The sequence below is a fragment of the Elephantulus edwardii genome, unplaced genomic scaffold, assembly GCF_000299155.1.
Source record: "Elephantulus edwardii isolate Elephantulus edwardi_28Jun2011 unplaced genomic scaffold, EleEdw1.0 scaffold00424, whole genome shotgun sequence".
In the NCBI taxonomy this organism is placed as follows: Eukaryota; Metazoa; Chordata; class Mammalia; order Macroscelidea; family Macroscelididae; genus Elephantulus; species Elephantulus edwardii.
In genome coordinates, this window is record NW_006400174.1 from 40,233 (window position 1) to 65,169 (window position 24,937).

The 24,937-nt window shown below is 39.0% G+C and overlaps 1 protein-coding gene and 1 pseudogene across 1 annotated transcript in view; one reads left to right on the forward strand and one right to left on the reverse strand.

Moving 5' to 3' along the window:
- The window catches only part of EXO1 (exonuclease 1), a 55,240-nt gene that overhangs the window by 17,978 nt on the left and 12,325 nt on the right, over positions 1-24,937 (forward strand). The window contains exons 3-10 of the mRNA XM_006902519.1: positions 1,081-1,204; positions 2,306-2,443; positions 4,647-4,859; positions 8,490-8,677; positions 10,139-10,235; positions 11,726-11,948; positions 14,972-15,218; positions 18,778-19,333. Coding sequence (XP_006902581.1) covers positions 1,081-1,204; positions 2,306-2,443; positions 4,647-4,859; positions 8,490-8,677; positions 10,139-10,235; positions 11,726-11,948; positions 14,972-15,218; positions 18,778-19,333 — 1,786 coding nt within the window. The remainder of the gene's footprint in view (positions 1-1,080; positions 1,205-2,305; positions 2,444-4,646; positions 4,860-8,489; positions 8,678-10,138; positions 10,236-11,725; positions 11,949-14,971; positions 15,219-18,777; positions 19,334-24,937) is intronic.
- On the reverse strand, positions 15,743-16,350 carry LOC102847997 (annotated as a pseudogene).

Genomic DNA, 24,937 nt, shown 5'->3' on the forward strand with positions numbered 1-24,937 from the left:
TCAAACTGTGCACCTTTGGAATTATTTTTATTTAGTTCTTTTTAGATGCTGCTTTTTATTTAGTTGTTTTTAAAGGATTTTAATTAGGTTTTTTTAATGCTCTGGTGAAAAAGCCACACAGTCATTGGAGATCAAGTCATTGGAGAATGTTTCCTCTTTCTGTTATGCAGTCTCCAGCTCACTTTTTGCCAGCTCCAACATTGGCCTTTGCAATTCTCCATTGTCTTCTTATTCTCCTGGTTTGATGTATTTCTCTTCTCATAAGGCCATGACCTGCAAGTATGTGTTTGGGTTCATCTTCCTTTACATAATCATGCCACAGCCTGTAGTCTTGCCACCATCAAAGTACATTCTGCATCCAAAACCGAAGATGACATCTGGTATGGTCTTGTAAATTTTTTCTGTCTTAGGAACAGTTGCCTTCTCAGAATGAAGACCGTCAATAACCATTTGTTTCCACTGCTGTAATCTGTTGGTCATGAACTCCTGGTCTGGAAAGTCACTGTGGTGTTCATGATGGTGGCTATCACACATACAGAGAGGAAAAGTTCTTGGTGCTGTTTGCTTTTACAAAGGAGCTACATTAGTATTTTCCCAACCTGAAAGAAAGTCCAAGATTTTCTGGGAGCAAAAAGGCAAAGCTAGCAGTCAGTGAGCAAGTTAGAGAGACAGCATGTGACTCCAAATCCTTCCTCAGGAATTACATCGAGCGTTAAGGCGTCACGGCTTCAGCTGTGCCTGTGAACACTGCATGTTAGGGGGACTGTTGGCTGTTGGTGTCATCTGGTATTGTTTGGTAGGTTATATTTTGGGACCTAAGAAATATTTGGGTATGTAAACAAGGGTAACTCCTATTTGCTTTCCATTATCTCCTGTGGTGTCTTAGTCACTCTTTTATCTTTGACTTTAATCATCCTGGGAAGAAATGATAACTTCCTCATGTGTTTAGCTCTGAATCAAGAGTTCTTAAAGATGAAGTGTGAATAAAAATGAATAAAACCTTTTATGTCAGGAAAATTTATTTAATAACAGTTTATTAATAATTCTTGAGTCGGCCTCTTACCTTGTTTCCCCTCGCAGAAGACGACAAGCCAACCTTCTTAAGGGAAAGCAGCTTCTCCGCGAAGGGAAAATCTCAGAAGCACGAGACTGTTTCACTCGCTCAGTTAACATCACGCATGCAATGGCCCACAGAGTCATCAAAGTAAGCTGAGTGGGAAATGAAGCCAGAGAGACAAGTGACTAAGTTGGCTTATGCTAGTTGTAAGCTGTTCATTAGTAGGAGAGCAAGAAATTCAGGGTGAAGAAAATTGTGTAGTCTTAACATCAAAGACAGAATAAGTGTCTGAGAAGGGAACATTCTCTTTAGAAAGAATAGAGGTCTCCAGCAACTTCAGGTGGAGAGCCTAAGGAAGAGTGAGGCTCTTCTGAGAGAAATAATTTGGGTAGGTACATTTTATCATGTGTATTATTTGAAGAACAGAAGGGGTAGAGTGCTAGAATTCCCTCTCATTTCACAGCCTCCACTCACCTGGCCTTCAGTGCTCCTGGTAGGGTATATTTTCAAACTTGTTATTAAAGGGGTGATGATATACATGGAATCAGCATTTCTGGCTTTATTTCACTGCTCTCCAGTTCTAGAGCTAACAATCACCAGCATTCTTTCTTAGCTTTTTGTCACATAGATGTATTTTTGCTCTTTCTGTGTGAATGAGGTACAGGGGAAGGTGTGAAGAATAAGAGAATAAGTAGCCAGGACCCTGATGTGGAACAAAGTTTAGAGCTTCCATTCCACCTGCCTAGCTTTTGAGATAAGGGGTATGGTGAGGACTGTTTTTGAAACTTAATCTTCCTATAGCGAGTTGGTTTTAAAATAGTGATTAGCTTTTATATAGTTTTATTAATTCAGCATTATATTTCATCTGTGTCAGATAATCTAGTGAAAACCTGACAGAGAAACCCAAATTTTTATGAGAAAAGGACATTGTCCAAATAACTGTATCCTTTGACTTTTCTTAAAGTGGACCTTATCTGTAATTTGAAATAACTTAAGTTTTATAGTTGATAGTTTTAGGTTTTCCTCATGAATGTGTAGCAGGATTTCTTTTAAGTTTGTAAATGGATTTTTTTTTTTAAATTGCTCGGTGGTGAGGTGATTTAGTTAGTGCTAGGACATTTTAAAGTGGAAAAACATCAAAGGAAATGGCCTGGGGGAGGGGGAGTCACGTAATGTGTTGTGACTTACATAAAATGAATTAGAGACAAGAAGTTCTGCTAACTGGAAGTGAATTGTGACCCTTTGCAGGCCGCCCGGTCCCTGAGGGTAGACTGTCTTGTAGCCCCTTATGAAGCTGATGCCCAGTTGGCCTATCTCAACAAAGCTGGCATCGTGCAAGCCATAATCACAGAGGATTCGGATCTCCTAGCCTTTGGCTGTAAGAAGGTATTTGGCTGAAACTACTCCAGTTACTTTTCTATATAGATGGAAATAATGTCATTTAGGGGGCTAAAGCTTTTCCTCTGTGGGAGTAATTATGCTATTTATTTTGTTTCATGTAGTTGCAGTTAGTTCCACTTTTACAAGGTTAAGAACTCCTGGTGGCATGGTGCTTGCCATGTTCTGCTGGGATGCTAACCAAAAGGCAGAAGCTCTGAGGGAGAAATGTGAAGTCATCTGCTCCTGTAGAGATGTGCAGCCTCAGAAACCCGGTAGGGGGCAGCTAGGACTCAGAATCTACTTTGGCCGCAGTGGTTTGGTTTTACAGTGTTAATGATTGTTTGAAGTAGAAAAATTTTACTGCTTGACAAATGTATCATCATTTTCAGAGTTAAAGTTGAAGAATTTTGTTGTTACTTCCTCCAAAACTTATAGAATGTAGAGTTACTACTCTGACTTTTTCTTAAAGATAACTTAAACACTTTTCTATAATTGAGATACTTTCTCCCCTATTAGGATGCTATGCCATTGTTTAGAATTATGCAACTATGGAAGATGACAAATTAAGAAAATTAATATTTGACACCGTAGCACGATCTTAATTTTATCATCATTGACATGTTCATAGATGACTAGTGAGCATTGTCACAAGGTGAATGCTGAGGAACAACGGCACGCACAGTATTAGGGATATTAGGGACAGCTTGTGTTTGCTTCCTGAATTTCTGTTTTTCAAATTGTCTACAATAAATATGTATTACCTTAATTATAAGAAAAAAGGGTTGCTTTTATTGAAGAATTTTGTTGGAAGGAACTTTGTAGAAGGAATGATTACATTTCATGAAACGAGGCATTCTATGTAAGAGAAGCAGCCAGTTTGGCTTGGTAAGTCCGAGAGGAGGCCAGGGGGAGGGAGGAAGGTTTACTAGCTGAGACAGCCATTAGAGAACTCCGGTGGTACAGTCCATACGGAGTTGCACTGCTAGCCCAAAGGGCACGACTGGTGACTGTGGTGATTGGAATCTACCAACTGCGCCACTAGAGAAAGATGGGTAATCTGTGCTGTTTACAGCCTCAGAAAACATGCTGGAGGATCAGCTATGAGTTCTGACTCCACAGAAATGACAATTTTTTGTTTGTTTTGGTTTTTTTTTTATTAGTTTTAAGGAACATTTACAGAGATTTTGGGTTTTCATTAGAAATGACAATTTTTAGTTTAACATTCTTAGTCACACATGATTTTTTCCCCTTGATACTTATTTGGCTGTGCTCAGGTCGTTCATTCATAGGGTCACTATGAGTCTTCTACGACTCGACGGCACCAAACAACAACAACTTATTTGGCTATGGCTATCTTTCTAAATTATGTAGGACATGTTTTGTTGAGAAAGTCTTGTGAATTGAATGTGGATCAGGTAATTTCTAATTGAAGTCCTTTAAAAGTAAAATTGAATCATTTAGTTGAGATGGTGCAGTTTAGTCTCATCTGTATCCTTCCAGATAAATCCTGGCCCAGGGAAAGTTTTTGTACCTCTGGGAAGCTTAGACAGATTTGCTTGGTGACTAAAGATAGCCAGATTAATGCAAACATGGATGGGTTAGAAATTCCAGTTCTTTGATATCCAAACAGCAAAATCTTGACAAAGAGGCAGACTGGCTTTTTTTAGAAAGTTGGGTACCCATTGCTATAAAGTCAGAAACAACCCAGAGCTGACCCTCCAGCAAGTTTTAAGATTTTCACTGAGGTTTGAAGTCACCCTATTCTGTAATGCTGTCACTGTTGTTAGGTGTCTTTGAGTCAAGTCAGCTACAATTCATTAGCCACTCCAGTACGCAGCAGATTGAGACACTGCCAGGCCCTGTGTCATCCCCTCAGTCCCGCATGGTGCAGCCATGCCTGAACCCCTCGCTGCAGCCCATTGTCATTCCAGCTTGTTGAGGGTCATGTTAGCAGCTTGGCTATCCTAACATTCCCAACCACTGCAGGAAGAAGAGGTTCAGAAAGGGGATTCTTTGTACCAGAGGGAAGAGATTCAATTTTCAGGCTTAGTTTCTGAGTACCTGTAGAGCTTTGTCAAGTCATAGCTTGTATACTTCAGTTAGCTCAGTGTTAATGATTTCTTAGAATTGTTTTTTTAAAAACAATAAGTTAGGTAAAGAAATAGAATAAATGGCCTTTTTAGTATTGACAGTTTTCCTCCTTTTGAAGGTTATTTTGAAAATGGACCATCTGGGAAATGGACTGGAGATTGATCAGTGTCGGTTTGGAATGTGCAGACAGCTTGGAGATGTGTTCACAGAGGAGAAGTTCCGTTACATGTGCATACTGTCGGGCTGTGACTATCTCTCATCACTTCGTGGTATTGGATTAGCAAAGGCATGCAAACTACTAAGATTGGCTAATAATCCAGATATCATAAAGGTAAGAGTGCTTTGCAAAATTTTCTGTTCATTCTGAAGCATATCTTAAATAGCGGAATAATATTGCAATATGGATTTTAAATATCCTGTTAATATTATTAATTGTACTAGGGCATTAAAGAGGAGGGTAACAGTACAAATTTGCTTTTGGCAGCTGACAAATATTGGAAGAATAACATTTTCAGCAACTGACAAAAGTAGTAGTTATTGCAAAACTGAGGACTAATAAAGATTTAAAGGTAAAATATCCTGGGAAGATAAGTTTATTTTCCAAAATAAAATTTTAGAAAAGAAACATTTTACTTTTTGCAGATATTGTTAATATGGCGTAATGGAAAGCACCTAGATTCACATATCTACTTAATTGCATCCATGAAAAACCTATATGTAGACCAGGAGGCTGTTGTCTGAACAGATCAAGGGAATACTGCATGGTTTAAAATAAAAAAAGAAAGTGTACATCAGGGCTCAATCCTCTATACATAGATACTCAGTCTGTATGCTCAGCAAATCAGTCAAGAAGTTGGACTCTGAAGAAGATGACATCAGAATCTGAGGAAGGCTCATCAACAACCTGTGTTATGCAGATGACATAACTTGCCTAAAGCAAGGAAGACTTGAGGCCATTATCGCAGAAGATCAAAGACTATAGCCTTCAGTATGGGTTAAAACAGAAAGAAAACGAAAATCCTCACCACTAGACCAAAAGGCAATGGCATGATAAATGGGAAGAAGATTGAGGTAGTTAATGATTTTGTGTTGCTGGGATTCACAATCAATACCCTTGGCAACAGCAGTCAGGAAATCAGAAAACGTGTGTGATGGGGAGTCTGCGGTCAAGGACCTCTCCAAGGTTTGAAGAGCTGTGGTGTCAGTCTGAAGAATAAGGTGTGCCTGAATCAAGCCTTGTCTTTTCAGTTGCTTCCTATGTATTTGAAAGCTGGACATTGACTAAGGATAACAGTAGAGGAATTAATGCCTTTGAGTTGTGGTCTTGGAGGAGAGTACTAATTATCCCATGGACTGCCAAAAGAACAGACAAATATGTCTTAGGAAAAGTGAAGCAAAGATACTCTATAGAAAAGGATGATGAAACTGCCTCACATACTTTGGGCATGTTGCTAAGAGAGGCCAATCCCTGGAGAAGGACATCATGCTTGGAAGCAAAAGAGAGACTCATGTTGAGCAGTCCTCAACAAGTTCGATTGATACAGTGGCTGGAGAAGTGGGCCTCAAATATTAACAAGGATGGTGCAGGATATTTCTGGTCCTCTGCTTATATGAGTCATGGTTACTCAAAGGCACCCAGTGACGATGACAACAGCCACCTTCCCCAAAGAATGAAACTCTCCACATAGGTGTTTGCTGAGAGAATCAGGAAAACAATCCAGAAAACATCAGGTTTATTTGAGCAGGTGAAACTTACAGAACAGGATAGCTGTGCTCCTTCCATTAGTGACAAGATATATAGAAGACCATACCCCCAGTGGGCCTGGGGCACATTAATACAGAGCAGTAAACAGGTTGTGTATGGGCTGACTAGTTCTTTGTACGTGTTGTGCAAGATGGTCCTTACACTGACAAGAAAGACTGGGTGGTCATAAGGTGCCCCAAAATAGATGCTAGAGATTGGGTGTTTAGCAACAGACTCTTGTGCACCCATGGCCTAGGTAGAAACTTTGTGAAAAAGATTAAGTGTACTTAATCTTTTAGTGACATTTGCTGAGAGCCTCACGGCATTCTATCTACTAGTTACTTGTAGCCTCTGGACCATGCCTCAGTGAACTCACTCCTAAAACACCATCCATCACTGAACTGTATTTCACTTTAAAATATAGACATCAAAGGAACAAATTTTTCCTACCTCAGTAATTCTCTAAATGCCTTTATGGCTTTCAGAGCAGAAGTTCCATTCTGTAGTTCTGAGACTACAGAGCATGAATGCTCAGGAATGTTTAAAAAAAAAACACCAACCAACCAACCAAGACACCCCACAAAACCAAAACATACACAAACGAAAGAAAAAAACTACCATGGAGTCAGTTCTGACTGAGCAAGCCTGGAGGACAGAGTAGAAAAACTACCTCAGATTTGAGTACTAGTCTTTACAGAAGCACCTCTTTCTCCCTAGGAGGTCTGAGAGATGAGTGTTTCCTTAAGAAAATGAGAAAATCTGTGAGACAGTGAAATGCCCAGTCTGTTGAAATGGAAAGGGAATAGTGTTTATTGAGGAGCAAATTTGCAAATTGGGAATCCCAATGGCCAGAGGATTTGGAAGGAAACTGATGCAAGGAAGAGGCAATTCAGAGTTTATATAAGAAAATTCTGTAAAGATTCATTGACTGGGCAACATGTAATTGGTAAATTACACATTTAAGTTACACAGTAATCATTAAGTTGAGTCCTTCTGTCCTCAAACAAGCATGAGACCCATCTTGCCTGACTGCAGGAAAATTATGCACAATTCTAAAGTTCATTTAACATAATAAGCCTTTGTTCTGAAAAACACTTGTTCTTGATCTGACTTCTTAGACAGCAAGCAAAACTTTAGGCAAACAAAATGACATTGTTTGAAGTTGTTTACCAAGTAACTTTCTCAGGGTGCAGTGGAGAAGTACAGAAATGGCAGGCTGTACTCCTGATGTGGAGATTACTTTTCATTCAGAAGGGAGGGTCAGCCTCAGACCTTAGCTTAGCCGCTATCTCATGCCACAATTCCTAAATTAATTTGGAGAGCTCATCCTCAGGCCTCTAGAGTGGGAAAGGGCAGAGCTGGAAATCGAGCAGCAACCTAAACCATCCTGTAACCCCAGGATCACTTCAGCTTTCTGAACTTTTTCATTCATCTCTGAGTTTTACATAACTTTTTCCACTTACATAAGTTAATGCTAACTTAATTTTAAAGATCTGCTCTAAGAAGCACCGATTTCTTTAATTCTCAGATTTTACATGTTGGGTTTTTTATTTCCTGTGTGAGGCTTTGAGCGAGGATACTGTACTACTTAGGAAATATACTTACTGTATAACTGAGCTTTCTTTTTTTTCCTTTTGCTTAGTAATAGACAAACCAAAAATAAAAAAAATACTAGTTTTTTAAATATTTGAATTTTTAATTGATATGATGTGGTTTTCAATGTACTTGAGAGCAAATAGGGTTTTCGGTCTCTACTCTTCCTCTTCAGTTCTCTAAATTGATTGATTAGTTTTGAGGATAATAAAGTCACAGTTCTTTAGCTGAAGATAATAGCTGAGTATTAAGTAAAATACTTGCAAATTGTGTTTTGCTTTCCCTTTTCTCATAGTGAAATATGTGTTTTCTAAAATGGGTAACCCTGAAAGATATTATGCTGACTAAAATATCTCACAAAAGGACAAATATTTCATAATGCCCCTGTTATAAAACAAGGCTGATATTGGGTTTGGTGGGAAACTAAGAAAAGAGGGGATAAATAGTGTATATTGCATTGAAACTGATGAGGGAAAGAATTGCTTAAAAGGAATATATAATTATGCATTGTTTGTATATTATTAGAGATTATTTGTATGACAACAGTTTTACAGTTATAATAAAAGGAAGACCTTCGATGAAAAAAAAAAAGAAATATGTGTTTTCTTTTGTATTCACTGGTAGGTTATCAAGAAAATTGGGCATTATCTCAAGATGAATATAACCGTACCAGAGGATTACATCAAAGGCTTTATTCGAGCCAACAATACCTTCCTTTATCAGCTAGTTTTTGATCCCATCAAAAGGAAGCTTATTCCTCTGAATGCCTATGAAGACGGCATTGATCCTAAAACACTAAGCTATGCTGGGTGGTATCCTTTCTGAACTAGAATGGTAGAAATTTGTGTTTGTTTCTTTCATGTGTTTTATGGTGATAGCATAGGGAGATACTGAGTATAAACTGTGTTTTGTTTAGGATTTATTGTGGTTGGTTTTTTTTTTTTACAGTGGCTTTAAAATTTTATCTTTCTAGAGATATATAACCTAAATTAGTAGCTTGCAATTCAAGGCACCTTTGTAAGTTTTGTACTATAAAATAGTGGTAGTATTTATAAGGCAACATGCCATCACTGACAAAGAAATTAATGGGGGAAGATATCAAGAATGGTATGTAAAGTGCCTCTAAGTGAATTGCTGACCCACTTCTCATGCAAATGGGGTCAAGAACTAAAAATAATTTGGAAAATCAAGTGACACTTGCAGCATGTTCCTGTGTGAATGTCAAACTTTATTAACAACACATGATGCTCAAAAGAGAAATAGGATTTAAAACACAGGAAAAAATCAAATGAATCTTCTTTATTACTTCTTTTTTACAAAATATGTCCCTTCATATTCCTTTACTATGTCACAACAGTAGCTCTAATCACATCAATGTCTCCAGACAAATATAACATTGTGGTCTCAACAGTTGCTTTTGGTACATATAAATCCACCAAGAAATACCCTCCTTGCATGTGCTTTTGACTAGGTGAGGACATCGTGTAAGGAAGCTCTCGTTCATCCAGGTTTTCTAAGTTCCTTACTATGGCTCTTCTGTCCATCAAGGCTTCTACCGATACTGATATTCTGTCAGAGCAACAGCAGTCTCTGGCCGTGGGGTGGCTTTCATGATCAAAGCTAGCTCATAGCGGGGTGTGGACCCAGCAGGAGCGCTGAATGCGCAGGGAGAAGCCAGGGTTCCTGGGCGATGAAAGCCACAAACTGGATTTTACTTTCCTTCTTTGATAGTGAAATGAGTATTTTTTCTAAATTAATTAACATGCTAGTTAAAATTTAGAGCAGCTTTGGGCATATGAACTCAAGGCTCAGCTGTTGGCATGCTGGTTATTCTCAGATTGACTTGACAAACCTGCACAGAGCCGAGCTGCTCAGTGGTGCTAGTGCACTCCAGCGGTAGCTCTTGAGGGAGCCCCTCACAAGGCTGATATCTGTCATGAGGAACCTTCTTGGTACGTGAACACATGAGGGGAGAATGCATGTCCTCAGCTGCCGGCCACGCGAAGGATTGGCGAAGTTCTGTATTGCCGCCCATCACTTTCCATCTCCCTTGAAAGGCAGTACATGATGACTTTGCTTCAGAAGCAGCCAGCGTCTGCAGTGGCAAGGAACAGGCCAGCAGAGCCTGGAGTTTGGGAAATGCTGGCAGTAGTGAGATCTCCTGAAAATGTGAAGATTTTCTGTGATAGTTGAAAGTCATTTTCTGTCTTAATATAAGTGTCATTTTGTTTGCCGGTTAATACATGCGTTTTTCCTTAATCCTGATAACCCAGCTATATTGATGATTCTGTAGCTCTTCAAATAGCACTTGGAAATAAAGACATAAATACCTTTGAACAGATCGATGACTACAATCCAGACACTGCTACGGTAACTTTTTAATGACTTCTTTATTAAAAAGCACGTTTAAGATCTATCTCAGGTATGTCCCCTGCCAATTAAAATAGCTGTCCTGCATGAGCTCAATTCCCTGTCAGATATTTCACATAGAGAAATTTCTGTAGGAACCGATTGTACCCTGAATCACTTCATTCCTTCCATTTATCTAGAATTATCTTCAGTCTGGTTTTTGGCTCACCAGTTTCTCTCTTTAAAAAAAAACAAAACAAAAAAAAACAACAAAGCAACAACACAGTGGGATTTGCTGCATGATAACCTGCTAGCGTCACTTTATATAATTCCTTGGATTATTCCTCATTTACTTCCTTATTGACACCAATAGGTATCAGTTTATTTTACCCTTAGTCAAAATGAAAGGCAGACTAGATTTCAAGTTCAGGTGGGATTCGTGCTCCCAAGTGCCAACATTTTTTGGTGATTTGATGGCTATCCTGCTCCATTAGGATGTTAGTGAAATTTTTGCAGATAGTAGGCTATGATTTTGAGTAACTTAAAATCTTTAAAAGTGATTGCTTACCACTATGAAGCAGTTTGTCAGAGAAAGTTTATGAAAGTTTCATTGTGGTCCAAGGAGTAACCACCGGATTCTCTGTGTTTTCTACTAGTGATGTACCTTGTACAGGTCTCATAAAGACTACATTGAAACCTGCAAGAGCTGGGACTCAAGTGCTTTGCTTATCCAGGTCTCAAGTTCCCTGCCTTTGAGAAAGTATAGTCTTAGCACTGGTGGCCTAGGGGTAAGAGACTGCACTGTAAACCCAAAAGCACACTGTTCAAATCCACCAGCTGCTCCACAGGAGAAGAATGGGCAGTCTCTCCCACACAACACTCTGCCTCTGAAAGCCCACTGGAAGGTCAGCTGTGAGTTGGTTGTGACTTGACAGCACACAGCAACAATCACTCTCTAAGTGGAAGATACTTGGGTTTTCTTTGGCAGATTTCCACCTTACATAGGTTCCAGCTTTTGCAGGTTTCACTGTAATTTGTGTCTTGGTTGGGTGGTTGTTTTAAACTCAGCCACTTTCTAGAGATGGAGTGATTGGTTACATTTTTAAAGACATAATTTTATGCTTTTAACTTTTGGGTATAAGTTAAGGGTACAGAAATGCCTATTTCTAGGTAGTTACTAAGCTTATTAATAAATAATTATATACTGAAATAGTGTTCTGGTTTTAAAAGTACTAATTTTTTTTCTTGCCCATCTGCAATTGCAATCTCATTTCTCGCTCTGTTTTTCTTAGGAAGATTTCTTTTTTATTACTTAGAGATAACCAAAAAGGTCATTTTAGTGGAAAAGTATAGGACCAGCAAAGTAGAAAATGTTGTTAGAGAATCGATTCTTAACACAAAAGCAGTTCTTTTAAGAGTAATTAAGATATTTACTTAAAATTCATGTTATTACAAAGGCAAAGAATTGATTATCTTCCTTTCAAGTAACTGGATTTCTTTTACCATTTTAGCCTGCCCAGCCAAGAAGTCATAGTTGGAATGATAACACATGTCAGAAGTCTAATATGAATAGCATTTGGCATAGAAATTACTCCCCTGGATTTGAGGCAGATACTGATCCCAAGGCTACCCCAGTGAAGGAACGTACCAGTACTCTGGGCGTTGAACGGGTGATCAGTATTAAAAGGTTAAATCTTCCAAGGAAGTCAACCACTGTCAAAAGACCAAGAAGTGGTATGTACTCCGTGAGTATTGCTCACATCTCAGAACTCTCTGCCAAACCCAAAGTCTCTGAAGGCAATCTTCTATGCTGCTTCTAGAAATCATGACTTTGGCTCTCAATATGCAGACTGTAATCCATTTCTTAATTCCTTTTTGTACGGAGGTAAGAATTAGCACTTTTATGTTTTAGTGTCATTTATTCAAAAGATTATCCTTTTTCTATTGAATTGCCTTGGCATAGTTACCCAGAATCAACTGACCATGGTTAATGAGGGTCAGATTCTAGACTGTTATTCTATACCATTGATCTCTGCCTATGCCTTTATAAAGTACTGTAGCTGGATATTCAAGGACTGTAAGTCTGCTATGTTTTGGCTGTTCCGGGGATCTCTGTGAGTGCAGAGGTTAAAATGCTTCGCTACTAACCAGAAAGTTGATGATTCAAACCTAGCAGCTGCTCCATTCCATGGGAGAAAGACATGGCTGGCTGTCTCAGCAGAGATTACCCATGGGGCACTTCTGCTGTGTCCTAGGGTTGCCTCAAGTCACAGTCGACTCACCAGCCTGGCTTTAGTTGACTATTCTCTGTGTTCCCTGCTTTTTCATATACATACATTTTAGAATCCACTTGTAAATTTTTACCCAGAAATCCTGTGAGATTCTAGCTGGCTCTCTCAATTGACTTGGGTAGCAGTGACTTCTTAACAATAACTGAGTTTCCAGATCCTCTTACTTTCAGAGATGCTTTGTCATTTCTAGTGTACAGGTCTTAATGGTGCGTTTGGCATGTTTTCACTAAGGTTTTTATTCTACAATAAATGATAGATTATTTTGATTCCTAATTGTGCATGGTTTTGAAGAGTTTGGGTATTTTTTTTTCTTTGCTAGTGTATAAAAATATAATTCATTTTGTCTATTGACTTCTTTCCCCCCTCTTTTTTAAAAAATTTTATATTGGTTTGCTTTAAAAGTTCATACTTATTGTGTTTCACACTATTCTTCTTTAATATTGTGTTTCATACAATCATTCTCATGCATTATGTTTTATAAAATTAATCACCATTGGACCTTGCCCATTGTTACCTTGTCTATTGACTTTTGTGAACTTTTAACAAAGTGCTTCCTACCTTTTTTCAAAAATTTAGATAAATAATACATATTTGACCACTTTTTCAGCAGAACATCTCTAAGTTATTGTTTCTTCATCTGACATGGTAATTATATTGCCAGTTTCTCTATCAAGATATCCTGTACCATTTCTCATGCCAGTTTGTCTGTATTGTTATAACTTGCCAGCGGTTCTCCTTGGTTCACACACAGCAAACAACAAACCAGAAGTAGCCTTAACCTGACTTCTCTTGTGGCAGCTGCCATTGTGACTCCTAAATTTCTTTTTTCCACCCTAAATGTTCCTAATCCTCCCAGGCTGTGCTTTGAGTACAATCCTTTATTTATTTATTTTATAAAATAGACAAGATTTAGATTAAAAAATAACTGTTAACAGTAAATGTGGTTGTTGAGATGTGGTCTCCATAGAATGCAGTAAGTATTTATAATTAGAGCACTATGTCCTTCAACCATAAAACTTAACCACTGCACTTCCAGGGCCACTTAGAAATAACTGTGCCACCTGGAATTTTACAGAATTACATTGTGTGACATACCCCCCCCAGTGTCTTAATATTTCAATTAAAATGTGCTAAGATATTAACTGAATCAAAGCAAATTAGAGACAGCCCTCCTTTGAAACTGACAGTCACCAGAAGTCTTCCCGGTCTGTTGTTGAACTTGCTTAAAATCCATGTAACGGACAGTAGATATTTCTCTGCATTGTTTGTAGGGTGATATAAGTACACTGAAATGTCACTGAATTCAATACAAACTAGATGTGTGGAACTCTCCTGAGTAGCTAGGCTGACAGCTAGCCTTGCTGGGGATCCTGCAGAATACTAATTCCTTCTCAAAAGGTTCATAACTCTCTACATCATAAACAGACTTTTTGCCAGGTATCAAAATCAAATTTACACACCTGTGTTGCATGTGCTGGTGAGCTGGAACTGACTCAAAGCTGACCCTCCAGCACATTTTCATAGGCAGTAAATCACGTGGGAATATTGCCCACCCTCCTCTTGCAAAGCTTGTGATGGATTCAAACTGCGTGCCTTTGGGATCAGTGGCTTCATCTTATCTCTGTATTTGAGTAGCTCTGCCATCTCACTCCTTTAAGATTAGTGTTATGTGTGCTTGGGAATTCTTGGGAAGTGCAAATGATTGAGGAGCTTAGCTGGTAACTAAAAAGCAATTCAAGTCTATCTCACGGCTCCGTGGAAGAAAAAACTGATGATCCACTTCAAGGAAATGAGCCACTAACAACTTGTAGAGCCCAGTTCTGATGTGATGCACAGAGCCACCCTGAGGCACATTCGACAACAGCTAGTCCTGGTAGTGTGTGCTCAGATTCTAGGGTCAGTTGAATCTAAAATCATCTTTTAATGTCCTTGTCTAGCTCAGGCTTTAATGTAGTGTGTGTGTGTGTGTGTGTGTGTAGTATTTAAATTTGTTCTCTTAACATAGATTACACTGGACACATGAAAATCATGTTTATTTCAAACGTTAACACATAGATGGTTCATACAGATGCCAGCTTTATTGGCACATTTTTAAAATTTGTGCTTACATTTTTTGTAATTCTTACTTATATAAAGAGTATGTAAATTGCTTCTAAATTGTTTTTTTTACACTTGAAACTAGACCTCTACTACAATGAGTAAATATAAAAGCCATATAGTAGTGAATGTGCTGTGAAACTTTGGGTTGGATCATGTGCCATAAAATTGTACAACTCCTTACTATTCAATATTAACTAACTGGTTTAATATTTTAAAAACAATTGGTGTTTAAAATCTTCCTATTTTCTCTTGTAGGGCATACCGTTTTAAGAAATATCTTGAAACAATAAGTTATAAACAGAAGTTAGTACTAAATCTCTAACCAAAAATTAAACCACAATTTACAGTAATTTTCTTTTTATTTAGAAGAGCTCTCAGAAGATGACTTGTTGAGGCAGTATGATTTGTCATGCGTGAAGAAGACCAGGAAGGAAGACTGTGACAGTAGTAAATCGCTCAGCTCTCCTGGCATGTGTTTGACTGACCTGGTAGATGGAACTGCTAGTAAAGGAAGCTTCAGCACACCGCCTAGGACAAGAAATAAATTTGCTACATTTTTACAGAGAAGAAATGAAGAAAGTGGTGCAATTGTGGTTCCAGGGACCAGAAGCAGGTACAGTTATAGCTACAGAATATTGTCTATTATATACTATATTGATGTTTAGGACACCTTTTGGCACAGTGTTAAGGAATTGTGCAGCCAACACAAAGGTATGTGGTTCGAATCCACCAGCTGCTCCCAGGTAAAATGATGAGCATCTCCTCCCTTGCAGTTTAGTCTTGAAAACCCACTGAAGGATCAACTATGAGTCAGTTTCTACTCAACAGTACAAAACAACAACAAATACTGATTTTTTTTTTTTTTGGTTCACAAGTTTAATAGAAACTATAAAAGATTAATATTCTCAGGTCCCACTACTACTGGTACATAATACACAACAGCTGGCCTATCCAACAGTATAGCTCAGGCCATAAGAATGTTGTCCATCCCAACCTCTGCTGGAAAAGACCTATCCTATCACACACCACATCTTGGCCAAGTCTAGGACCTTGTGTTTTAAGCACGAAGGATGTACAAAAGATGTTTTTGTTCTCAATGCTGCCCACTGCAGCCTGGCACTTTGGGTCGGCCAGTGCTCACTTCTGCTTAGAGAAATACTCTTTACTCTTCTGGACGTCAGGTTTGATGGTATCACTTCCAGGCTTCCATCCAGTTGGGCACACTTCCCCATGTTTGTCCGTGAACTGGAAGGCCTGAACGAGTCTTAGAGTCTCATCCACAGAGCGACCAACAGGGAGGTCATTCACAGTGATCTAAGGATCCCTTTATCATCAATGTTGAAAAGGCCCCTGAATGAGATGCCTTCATCTGCCTTTAAGACTCCATAGTCCTGGGCAATGGTGCGCTTGGGGTCTGATACTAAAAGAATGTTCATGGGTCCTAGCCCTCCTTGTTTCTTGGGCATGTTGATCCAAGCCAGGTGACAGAAGTGAGAATCCACAGAAGCACCAATCACTTGGCAGTTGAGCTTCTTAAATTCTTCTGCCCTATCACTGAATGCAATTATTTCCGTAGGGCATACAAAGGTGAAGTCAAGAGGGTAAAAAAAGAACACAATATATTTTCCTTTGTAGTCAGACAGACTGATATCTTTGAACTGACCATCTGGCATAACAGCTGTAGCTTTGAAGTTAGGGGCAGGGTACCCAATTTTGGCAGCTCCTGAAGACATCTTGTTATCAGCAATAGTACAGGAAAAAACAAGAGTGCTGAATCAGGAAGAGAACCCAAATACTGATTTTTATTTCATTGTCTTGGATGGTTGCAAAGGGTGAAAAAGAAGAGTGTCAGAAGTCCCCACTTGAAGTGACTAATGAGATAAAGCAAAAGACAAAATTAAGTACTTTCTCAGTAGAGTCAAACTTGACCATGGACATGGCTGTGGGGGACTCTGCTTGGTGCCGATGGTTGTGATTACAGCCATAGTGTAAGCAAGCGAAAGGTAGATGACAAAGAAGCAGAAGTAGGTGAATGCCAGTTCATGGAAAGTCTGTATGCCAAGTTGGGTCTGCTCTTTAGAGATGTTGGAAAATATCTAGACCTCTTTACTCAGGGGGAGGGTTATTATTAAACTGCTATTTTAGAGGAACCTCTGTTAGAATACTATAAAGAATGGATTTGAAAGGTCCCAAACTGAATGAAGCAGAGGACCAGTGAAGCTCTTCCTAGCATCTGAGCAAGCATGAGGAAATGAGATGCTGTTGAATAAGTAGAATTTACTGCTTGCTTGCTCATTTCTCCTATTTGGGAGTAACTCATTGTAGACCCTCCAGTGGAGTTTTCTGAGGCTATAAATTACATTAGAGAAGTCTTTCTACTATGGAACAGTGGGTGGATTTGAACTGTATGCCTTTGAATCGACTATGAAACATCTTACCACTAAGCCATGAAGCAGCTCTAGTTTGTTTTGTAAGGACAATATTGGTTAGAATCTCAGTAACAATATGTTGTTTATTCACAAAATGGTACAATTAATTGATCGTTTTGATTCTCTTGTCTTCATTAGAAAATGTGTATTAACAGTTCCCTACAAAAGATAGGAAATTAAAAAAATACAAAAGATGGTCTCTTGGTGATATTTACAGATTAAAAATCCTAAAAAGTTGACTCCTCATTTGGAGAAATTTTCAAAGTTCTGTTTTTTCCATTGAAGTGAGAAAAAAGATTTCTTTTCTCCTATTCTGTTTAACTATTCTTTGAGGATAACTAATTTTAATAATGATTTCCTATTTAACCACCGTGAAAGCTTAATAAAATGCCCAAGTTCAATTTAAAATTTGTATTTATCTGATTATATAATCTGGGATATTTTTTTAACTTAAAAACTCTTCGAATAAATTCCTTAGAGTGGTACTGATCTTTATGACATTTTTACTGAAACATTGTTGAGTGATAAACAGCAATATTGAACAAGTTTTTATTGTTATTGTCTTTGTTGTTATTGTTGTGTACCATAGAGTTGGAACTGACTCATAACTGACCCTCCGGTGGTTTTCAGAGGTAGTAAATCACATGAGAAGAGATTGCCCATCCTTCTCCCACATATCAGCTGGTGGATTCGAACGGCATGCCTTTGGGTTAGCAGCACAACTCCTTACATTAAGCCACCAGAGCTCTTACATCTTTAGTAATTCAGAACTTAGTTTTTATTTGAAAAGTTTTAGCCTATATTTAAAATAGTGTGGAAGTTTATAGGAATGTAAGAGGCTAGAAGGGACCTCTGGTAGCCTAATGGGTAAGAAGTTACACTGCGAGTGTAAAGGCAGGTGTTTCAAATGCTCCAGGTCCTCCACAGGACAAAGATGGACCCTCAACTCCCATGTGATTTATAGCTTATGAAAACTCACTGGACGGTCTGGATGGCCACCTATGGGTCGGTTCCAAGTTGACAGGACTGAGTGAGTGAATAGGCCAGTAGTAGCATTCGTGTAGTGCGCTATGTGAAGGTTCTAGATGCTTGGATCCTCAGGATAAAGCTAACATGAAAAATTAACATAATTTAGTTCTTACTTGCTACAAATAATGCCCTTTCTGTTGTCTATTTCATTTTTGACTCGTAGCCACTACTGTGAAAAGTACAAAGACATAAGAAACAAAGGCTTATTTCTCATTTGGGAATTAAAAGAATTTGGGGCTAGAATGCCATACAAATGCTCAAGAATAGGTAAAATACACATGTGTATATAAATAACTGCTTTTAGATTATTGTTGTTATTGTGTCCTATCCCACAGCTAACCCTCCAGTGGGTTTTCAGAGGCAATAAATTGCATGGGAGGAGATTGTCCCTCTCCCAGCAGAGCAGCTGTTAAGATTCAAACGACATGCCTTTGTGTTGGTAGCACAATTCCTTACCAGTAAACCATCAGCACTGATTATGTTAAAATAAACATGTTTCAAATTTTGTAAATATAAAGAAATGATTTTATATAGTCTAATCTAAAAATTGATTCTGGAAAGTCTAAGTGGGTAAATGGTGGCATGATTGAAATTTAAACTTTGAAGCACAAGAGATTTCTTTTTACATGAAACCATTTTTTTACATTTTCTACTAGTTTATAAAATTCTAATTGTGAGGAAACTGAAATACTAATCCCCATTTCTGTTTCTTAGGTTTTTTTGCAGTTCTCTAGATTCTGTTGACTGTGATTCAAAGAAAGAGAGCAGCCAGCCCTTCGAGGGCAGCGCCACGTCAAATAAAGAGAACGATCTGATAGAATCCGATTGTTCCCATGGTGAGAAGCTGGATGAAGAAGCAGCACAGAATTCAAGTGATCAGATTGCAGATGATGTGACTGTGTTTGCTGCTGAAACCCCTCCTCCGGCTTTTAAGACTAGCAGATTCACAAGGACCATCTCACCACCCACTCTGGGGAAACTTCGAAGTTGTTTTAGTTGGTCCGGAAGTCTTGGACATTTTTCCAGAACTCCTAGCCCTTCTCCAAGCACAGCACTGCAGCAGTTCCATGAAGAGAGGAATTCTCCCTCTCTACCTCCTGAGAAGGAGGAGACGACTGGCGCATCTCCATCAAGGAGTGATGACGTGAGATGTGACTCTCAGCCCTTACCTGAAGCAGGGTGCTTGTCACAGCCTCACCTAGAATTATCCCCACACAGCCCCAGTGCACCAGAACCTTCTCCGCCTTCCAGTAAAGAGTCAGATTCAGAGGTAAGTCAGGTGTATTTTCAAATTCCCCTTTCAGGGAAAACAGGTTACTAATGACATAATTAAGGAGCTCTGGCGGCCTAATGGGTAAAAAGTTGTGCTGCCAACTCAAAGGTACATGATTCAAATTTACCAGCTCTCTGGAAGAAAGAAAGACACTCACTTCCTGTGCGATTTACTCTCTCTGAAAACTTGCCACTGGAGGGTCAGCGGTTAGTGATTTCCAGTTCAGTGTTACCTAACAACAACAATTACAAGGCTACACCTCTCTCTCTGATGGTTCAAATCCACCTCTGAGAGAGAAAGATGGGCCATTTCCTCCTGTGTGATTTATAGTCTCAGAAACCCGTTGGAAGTTCAGCTATAAGTCGATTCCAACTTGATGGCAGTGCATCAGGTGATGGAATTTTACCTAGATTTTGGAAGGAATTGATTGTCTTAATTTTTCACAGTAAATCCTATATTGTAGAAAGTTCTGTTTTAGTTACTGGAAGGACTTGTTTGTTTCTAATGTTTTGAAAGTTTTGTATGTTAATATATGTATATACTTCCTAAACCACTATTTCTGTTGATTTCATCTCAAGTTGTGAAACCCTTAAGGCCTGAGAATGCTAAGAGAGGAATGTAACTTATTATTACAAAAATAATATTTAAATCCTTAATATATTCTTGAGTTCAGTAACATTTAAAATCATGCAAAGAATTGGCTTCTTTTTTATAATAATATGATTTTTGTTACATGTAGCTTTGTGGTCATCATACCAATTTTTTAAAAAAAATTTATATAGATTTGCTTTTACAAAGTTCATATACATTGTGTTTCACACTGTTCATCATTCACATTGTGTTTCATACAATTATTCCTATGCATTATGTTTTATAAAATCAATCACCATTGGACTGTGCCCATCATTACCTTGTCTTTTTAGTTCCCTGTTGGATCTTACCCTTTTCCTTTATTCCCTCCCTCACCTACCAAACTATGCAACCCTGTGTTTTAGCTCTTGCCCATCCTCATTCCTCTACTCTCATCCCTTCCCTCTTTGAATCCTCATACATGTTCTACTAATTATCCTTCTATTTTTACATTAATAGTCTAACTGAGTGTTTGTTCCTATGAGACTGAGTTAGTTCACTCAACATAATGCTCTCCAGTCTCTCCCAAGTTATGTACTTTTTTTTTTAAATCATTGCTCCTGAGTGCTGCATCGTTTTCCATTGTGTGAAAGTACCACTATTTCTCAATCCATTCAGGTCTAGGTGGACATTCAGGCTTTTTCATGTTCTTACAATGGTGAATAATGTTGCTGTGAACATTGGTGTGCAAATCTTTGTTTCTGTCTCACTTCTAAAGAAAAGTGACCCCCCAAAAAATGTGTTTTATTTAAAAAAAAAAGTGACCCAACAGAGTGTGGAAATTATTGAACAGTGTCATTGATATCACATACAAGCAAGATTCTGCTGAAGATTATCCAAAGCTGACTGGAACAGCACATCAGCAGAGAACTGTCTCTGGCTGGGTTTAGAAGAGGCCATGGTACAAGGGAGATTGTAACTAATGTTAGATGGATCTTCACTGAAAGCAGGGAGTACCAGAGGAATGTCTGAGTTTGATTAATTATGCAAAGGCACTTGACTGTGTGGATCACAACAAACTGTGCTGACTCTGAGAAGAATGGGAATCCCAGAACACTTGATCGTGCTAATGTGAAACCTATACTTGGACCAAGAGGCAGTCATCAGAACAGAGCAAGGAAAGACTGCATGGTTTAAAATTGGGAAGGGTGTATGCCAGGGATGTGTCCTGTCTCCATACCTTTTCAACCTGTATGCAGAATAGATTATCTGGGAGGCTGCGCTCTATGAGGAGAAATGTAGTGTAAGGATTGGTGAAGATCTATCAACAGTCTGTGTTATGCAGATGACCCAACCCTGCTTGCTGAAACAGGAGGACCTGAAGCACTTGCTGCAGAGGGTCAAGGACTGCAGCTTTCAATATGGATTGAGGCTCAATATCAAGAAGACCAAGATTTTCATCACTGGGCCAATTGTTGGCTTCAGGATGGATGGTGAAGAGATTGAGATTGTTAACAACTTTAGTTTGCTTGGCTCCACAGTCAACACTCTTTTGGCACTAACACCCAGGAAATTAAGAGACATATTGCAATGGGAAAGTCTGCTGTTAGGGACCTCTCCAAAGTACTGAAGAGCAAAGGTGTCACTCTGGAGACTAAGTCATGCCAAATACAGGCCATGGTCTTTGCAATCACCCCTTTTACCCCAATCACTGAATCAGTTCATCTCATTGAGGGTCTTCCTCTCCTGCGCTGTTCCTCCACCCTCCCAAGCATGACATCTCTCCAAGGACTGGTCCCTCCTTGCAACACATCCAAAGTATGGCAGACGAAGCCTCAGGAGCAGTCTGGCTTCACCCTCTCCTGGACAAACTTGTTTGTTCTCCTAGCAATCTATGGAGGCTCTGTAGGATTCTGTAAACTTTTATGATGAGACCCTTGTCTAAGGTGGTATTGCCAAATGTTTGTTCCTAGTCAGTAGGTTTTCTTTTTACTCTGTTGGAAAAAAGTTTTTGATGAGCACAGAGATTTAATCTTTAGAAGGGCCCATTTATCAGTTTTATCTGCTCCAGATTTTGCATTTCTGTCTATATTTGGCAGTCTCTTTATTCCACAGACCAGGCCGTCTAAGTTTGGATTTGGTTTGTCTCTAATGATCTTTATGGTTTGGGGCAGAAATAAGGAGATGCATTGCACTGGGAAAATCTGTAATTAGGGACCTCTCCAAATTATTGAGGAGCGATGATATCAACTTGAGAACTAAGATGTGTCTTATGCAGGCCAGGAAGCTTACTGTGCATCTGAGAGCTGGATAATGAATAAGGGTGACAGAAAAAGAATTGACCCCTTTGAGCTGTGGTGTTGGAGATGAGCACTGAATATTCCATAGACAGCCAAAAGAACAAACCAGTATGTCTTAGGTTGCAGCCAGGGTGCTCTAAAGAGGCAAGAATGATGAAGCTTCACCTTACAAACTTTGGGCATGTTGCTAGGGATTCTTTTCCTTTGAGAGGGACATAATGCTGGGAAGAGTGGAGAGTTGGCAAAGGAAAGGAAGACTCAGTGGATTCACACGTTGACTGCCTCATAGGGCTCCTATGTGTTGGAAAGTGTGACTAAGGAGCAGGATAGAACAGGATTCAGATCTTTTGTTCATAGGGTTGCTGTGGGTTCATAGGGTAATTGACTTGACAGAACCTAACAACAAGCAATTGTAGTGGCAGTGGTAGTCAAGGTATTGAAAGTTAAATTGCATTGGGAAAGTCTGTTGTCAGAGACTTCTCTAGAGTAATGAAAAGCAGTAATGACAGTCTGGAGACGGAGGTGCACTGGATCTAGACCATGGTCTTTGCAGTTACTTTACATGATCTGTGCATACAAGAGCTAAACAGTGACAAAGGATGATAGACGAAGGATCAAAGCCTTTGAGCTGTCGTGCTGGAGAAGAGAGTTGAACACACCATGGATTGCCAGGAGAACAAACAGGTCTATCCTGGAGAGGGTAAAATCAAGCTGCTCCCTGGAGGCAAGGATTTTTTTTCCCCCCTCAATTATTATTTCATACTGGCTCATTTACAAAGTTCGTATACATTGTTTTTCACACTAGATCTTTCCACATTTCCTTCACCACCACCCCCATCAAATCGTGCGACCTCATGATTAATCATCATCTTCCCCCCCACCCCACCCCCGCACATCCTCACTCCACTGCTCCCACCTTCCGCCTCTCTTGGATCCTCATACACGTTCTACAATAATGGTCTTATACAGTATTTGTCCTTATGGGCCTGAGTTAGTTCACTTAGCCTAACACTCTCCAGTCCCTCCCAAGTTAAGTAGTGATTTACAAAATCATTGCTCCTGCGTGCTGCGTAGTATTCTATCATGTGAATGTACTGTAATTTCTCAATCCATTTGATTGTGGTTGGACATGTGAGCTGTTCCAAGTTCTTACAATGGTGAATAGCACTGCTGTGAACATTGGTGTACAAGTCTCCATTTGTGCCACAGTTCTCATTCTCTTGGAGTTTATTCCAAGCAGTGAAATAGCTGGGTTGGAAGCAAAGATTTTTGAAGCTCTGTCTTACATTCTTTGGGCACATGGCCAGGAGGGACCAGTCCTTGGAGAGGAACATCAGTCATGTTTGGAAGGGTGGAGGGACAGTGCAGGAGAGGAAGACCCAGGATGAGATGGATTGACTCAGTGACTGGAGAACTGGGATTAGGTCTGTCGGAGACAATGAGATTGGCTGAGGATAGGGCAGGTTTCAGAGCTATTTTACATAGGGTTGCTGAGTTGCAGGCCACTTGAAAGTACGTTACAACAATTGTAAATGTTATTGCTTTCTTGGTTTCCTTCTCTGAGTTCTCTTTGTTACTGTAGAGGAATCCTATTGACTTTTGTATTTTGATCTTGTATCCTGCCATCCTACTAACTTGGTCTACGAGCACTAACAGGTTTTGTGTTTTTGGTTTGTTTGGGTTTTTTTTTAGTCCTTGGAGTTTTCTGAGTACACTATTATATCATCTACATATAGCGACAGTTTAACCACCTCTTTGCCTATCTGGATGCCTTTTATTTCCTTGTCGTACTGCCTTAGCAAGTACTTCTAGGGCAACATTGAAAAAGAATTGGCTCTTAAGATGAAGAGCTAGTCATCTGTCTTAGTTTTTAATAAGAGGATAAGAGGAATATATTTTCATATAAGCTTATTCTGCTTTCCCCTAACAGCAACATAATAATACAAGATTGTGTGTGTGTGTGTGTGTGTGTGTGTGTGTGTGTGTGTGTTTTCTTTGTGTTACTGTTTTAGTAGAAGCATCCATATCCATTTTTTCCTTACACCTAAAGTATCATTTGTATAGAATATCTAAAGTATCAATGTGGATTGAAGCTCCACATCAAGAAGACACATAACAACAATAGAGTATCATTTATTCTGATTTACATAGAGTTGCTTTTAGTCATACTCTAGTCAATGGCACCAAACAACAACAGTATAAACTAAAAACTCCAAGTAAGTACTGGTCTTAAGATTCAGTGAAAACTCTGGTAGCCTCCACTATCTTCTTTTTCAGGCTCTCACAAGTTTTCCACCTTTTACAGCATGTAGTTTTAAAATTCTGATCACTTATTTTAGTGGAAAGTATTTTCATTTTAGGTCTTCACTTTGGTTCCAGCTTGAGCAGATTTTATGTATTTAAACATGACATGGTGAGTACTTTCAGATTTATTGCTATAACAATTAATTTGTCCTTACCAACTATAACTACCAAACTGTAAGAATAGTCACAGCTGTAATAGTACTTGACAGAATTTTAGGATCTAATAATTCATAGAGTTGTGTACATCAAAAATACTTGATTCAGGTTCTCAAAGGAAATGTGATTGAGATTCATTGAAAAAAATGTCAAGTTAAAATGTGAAAACGTGTTACACCAATGTTCACAGCAGCATTATTGATCATCACAAGAACGTAGAAACAGCCAGATGTCCGACCACATGGAATGGATTGAGAAATTTTGGTACATT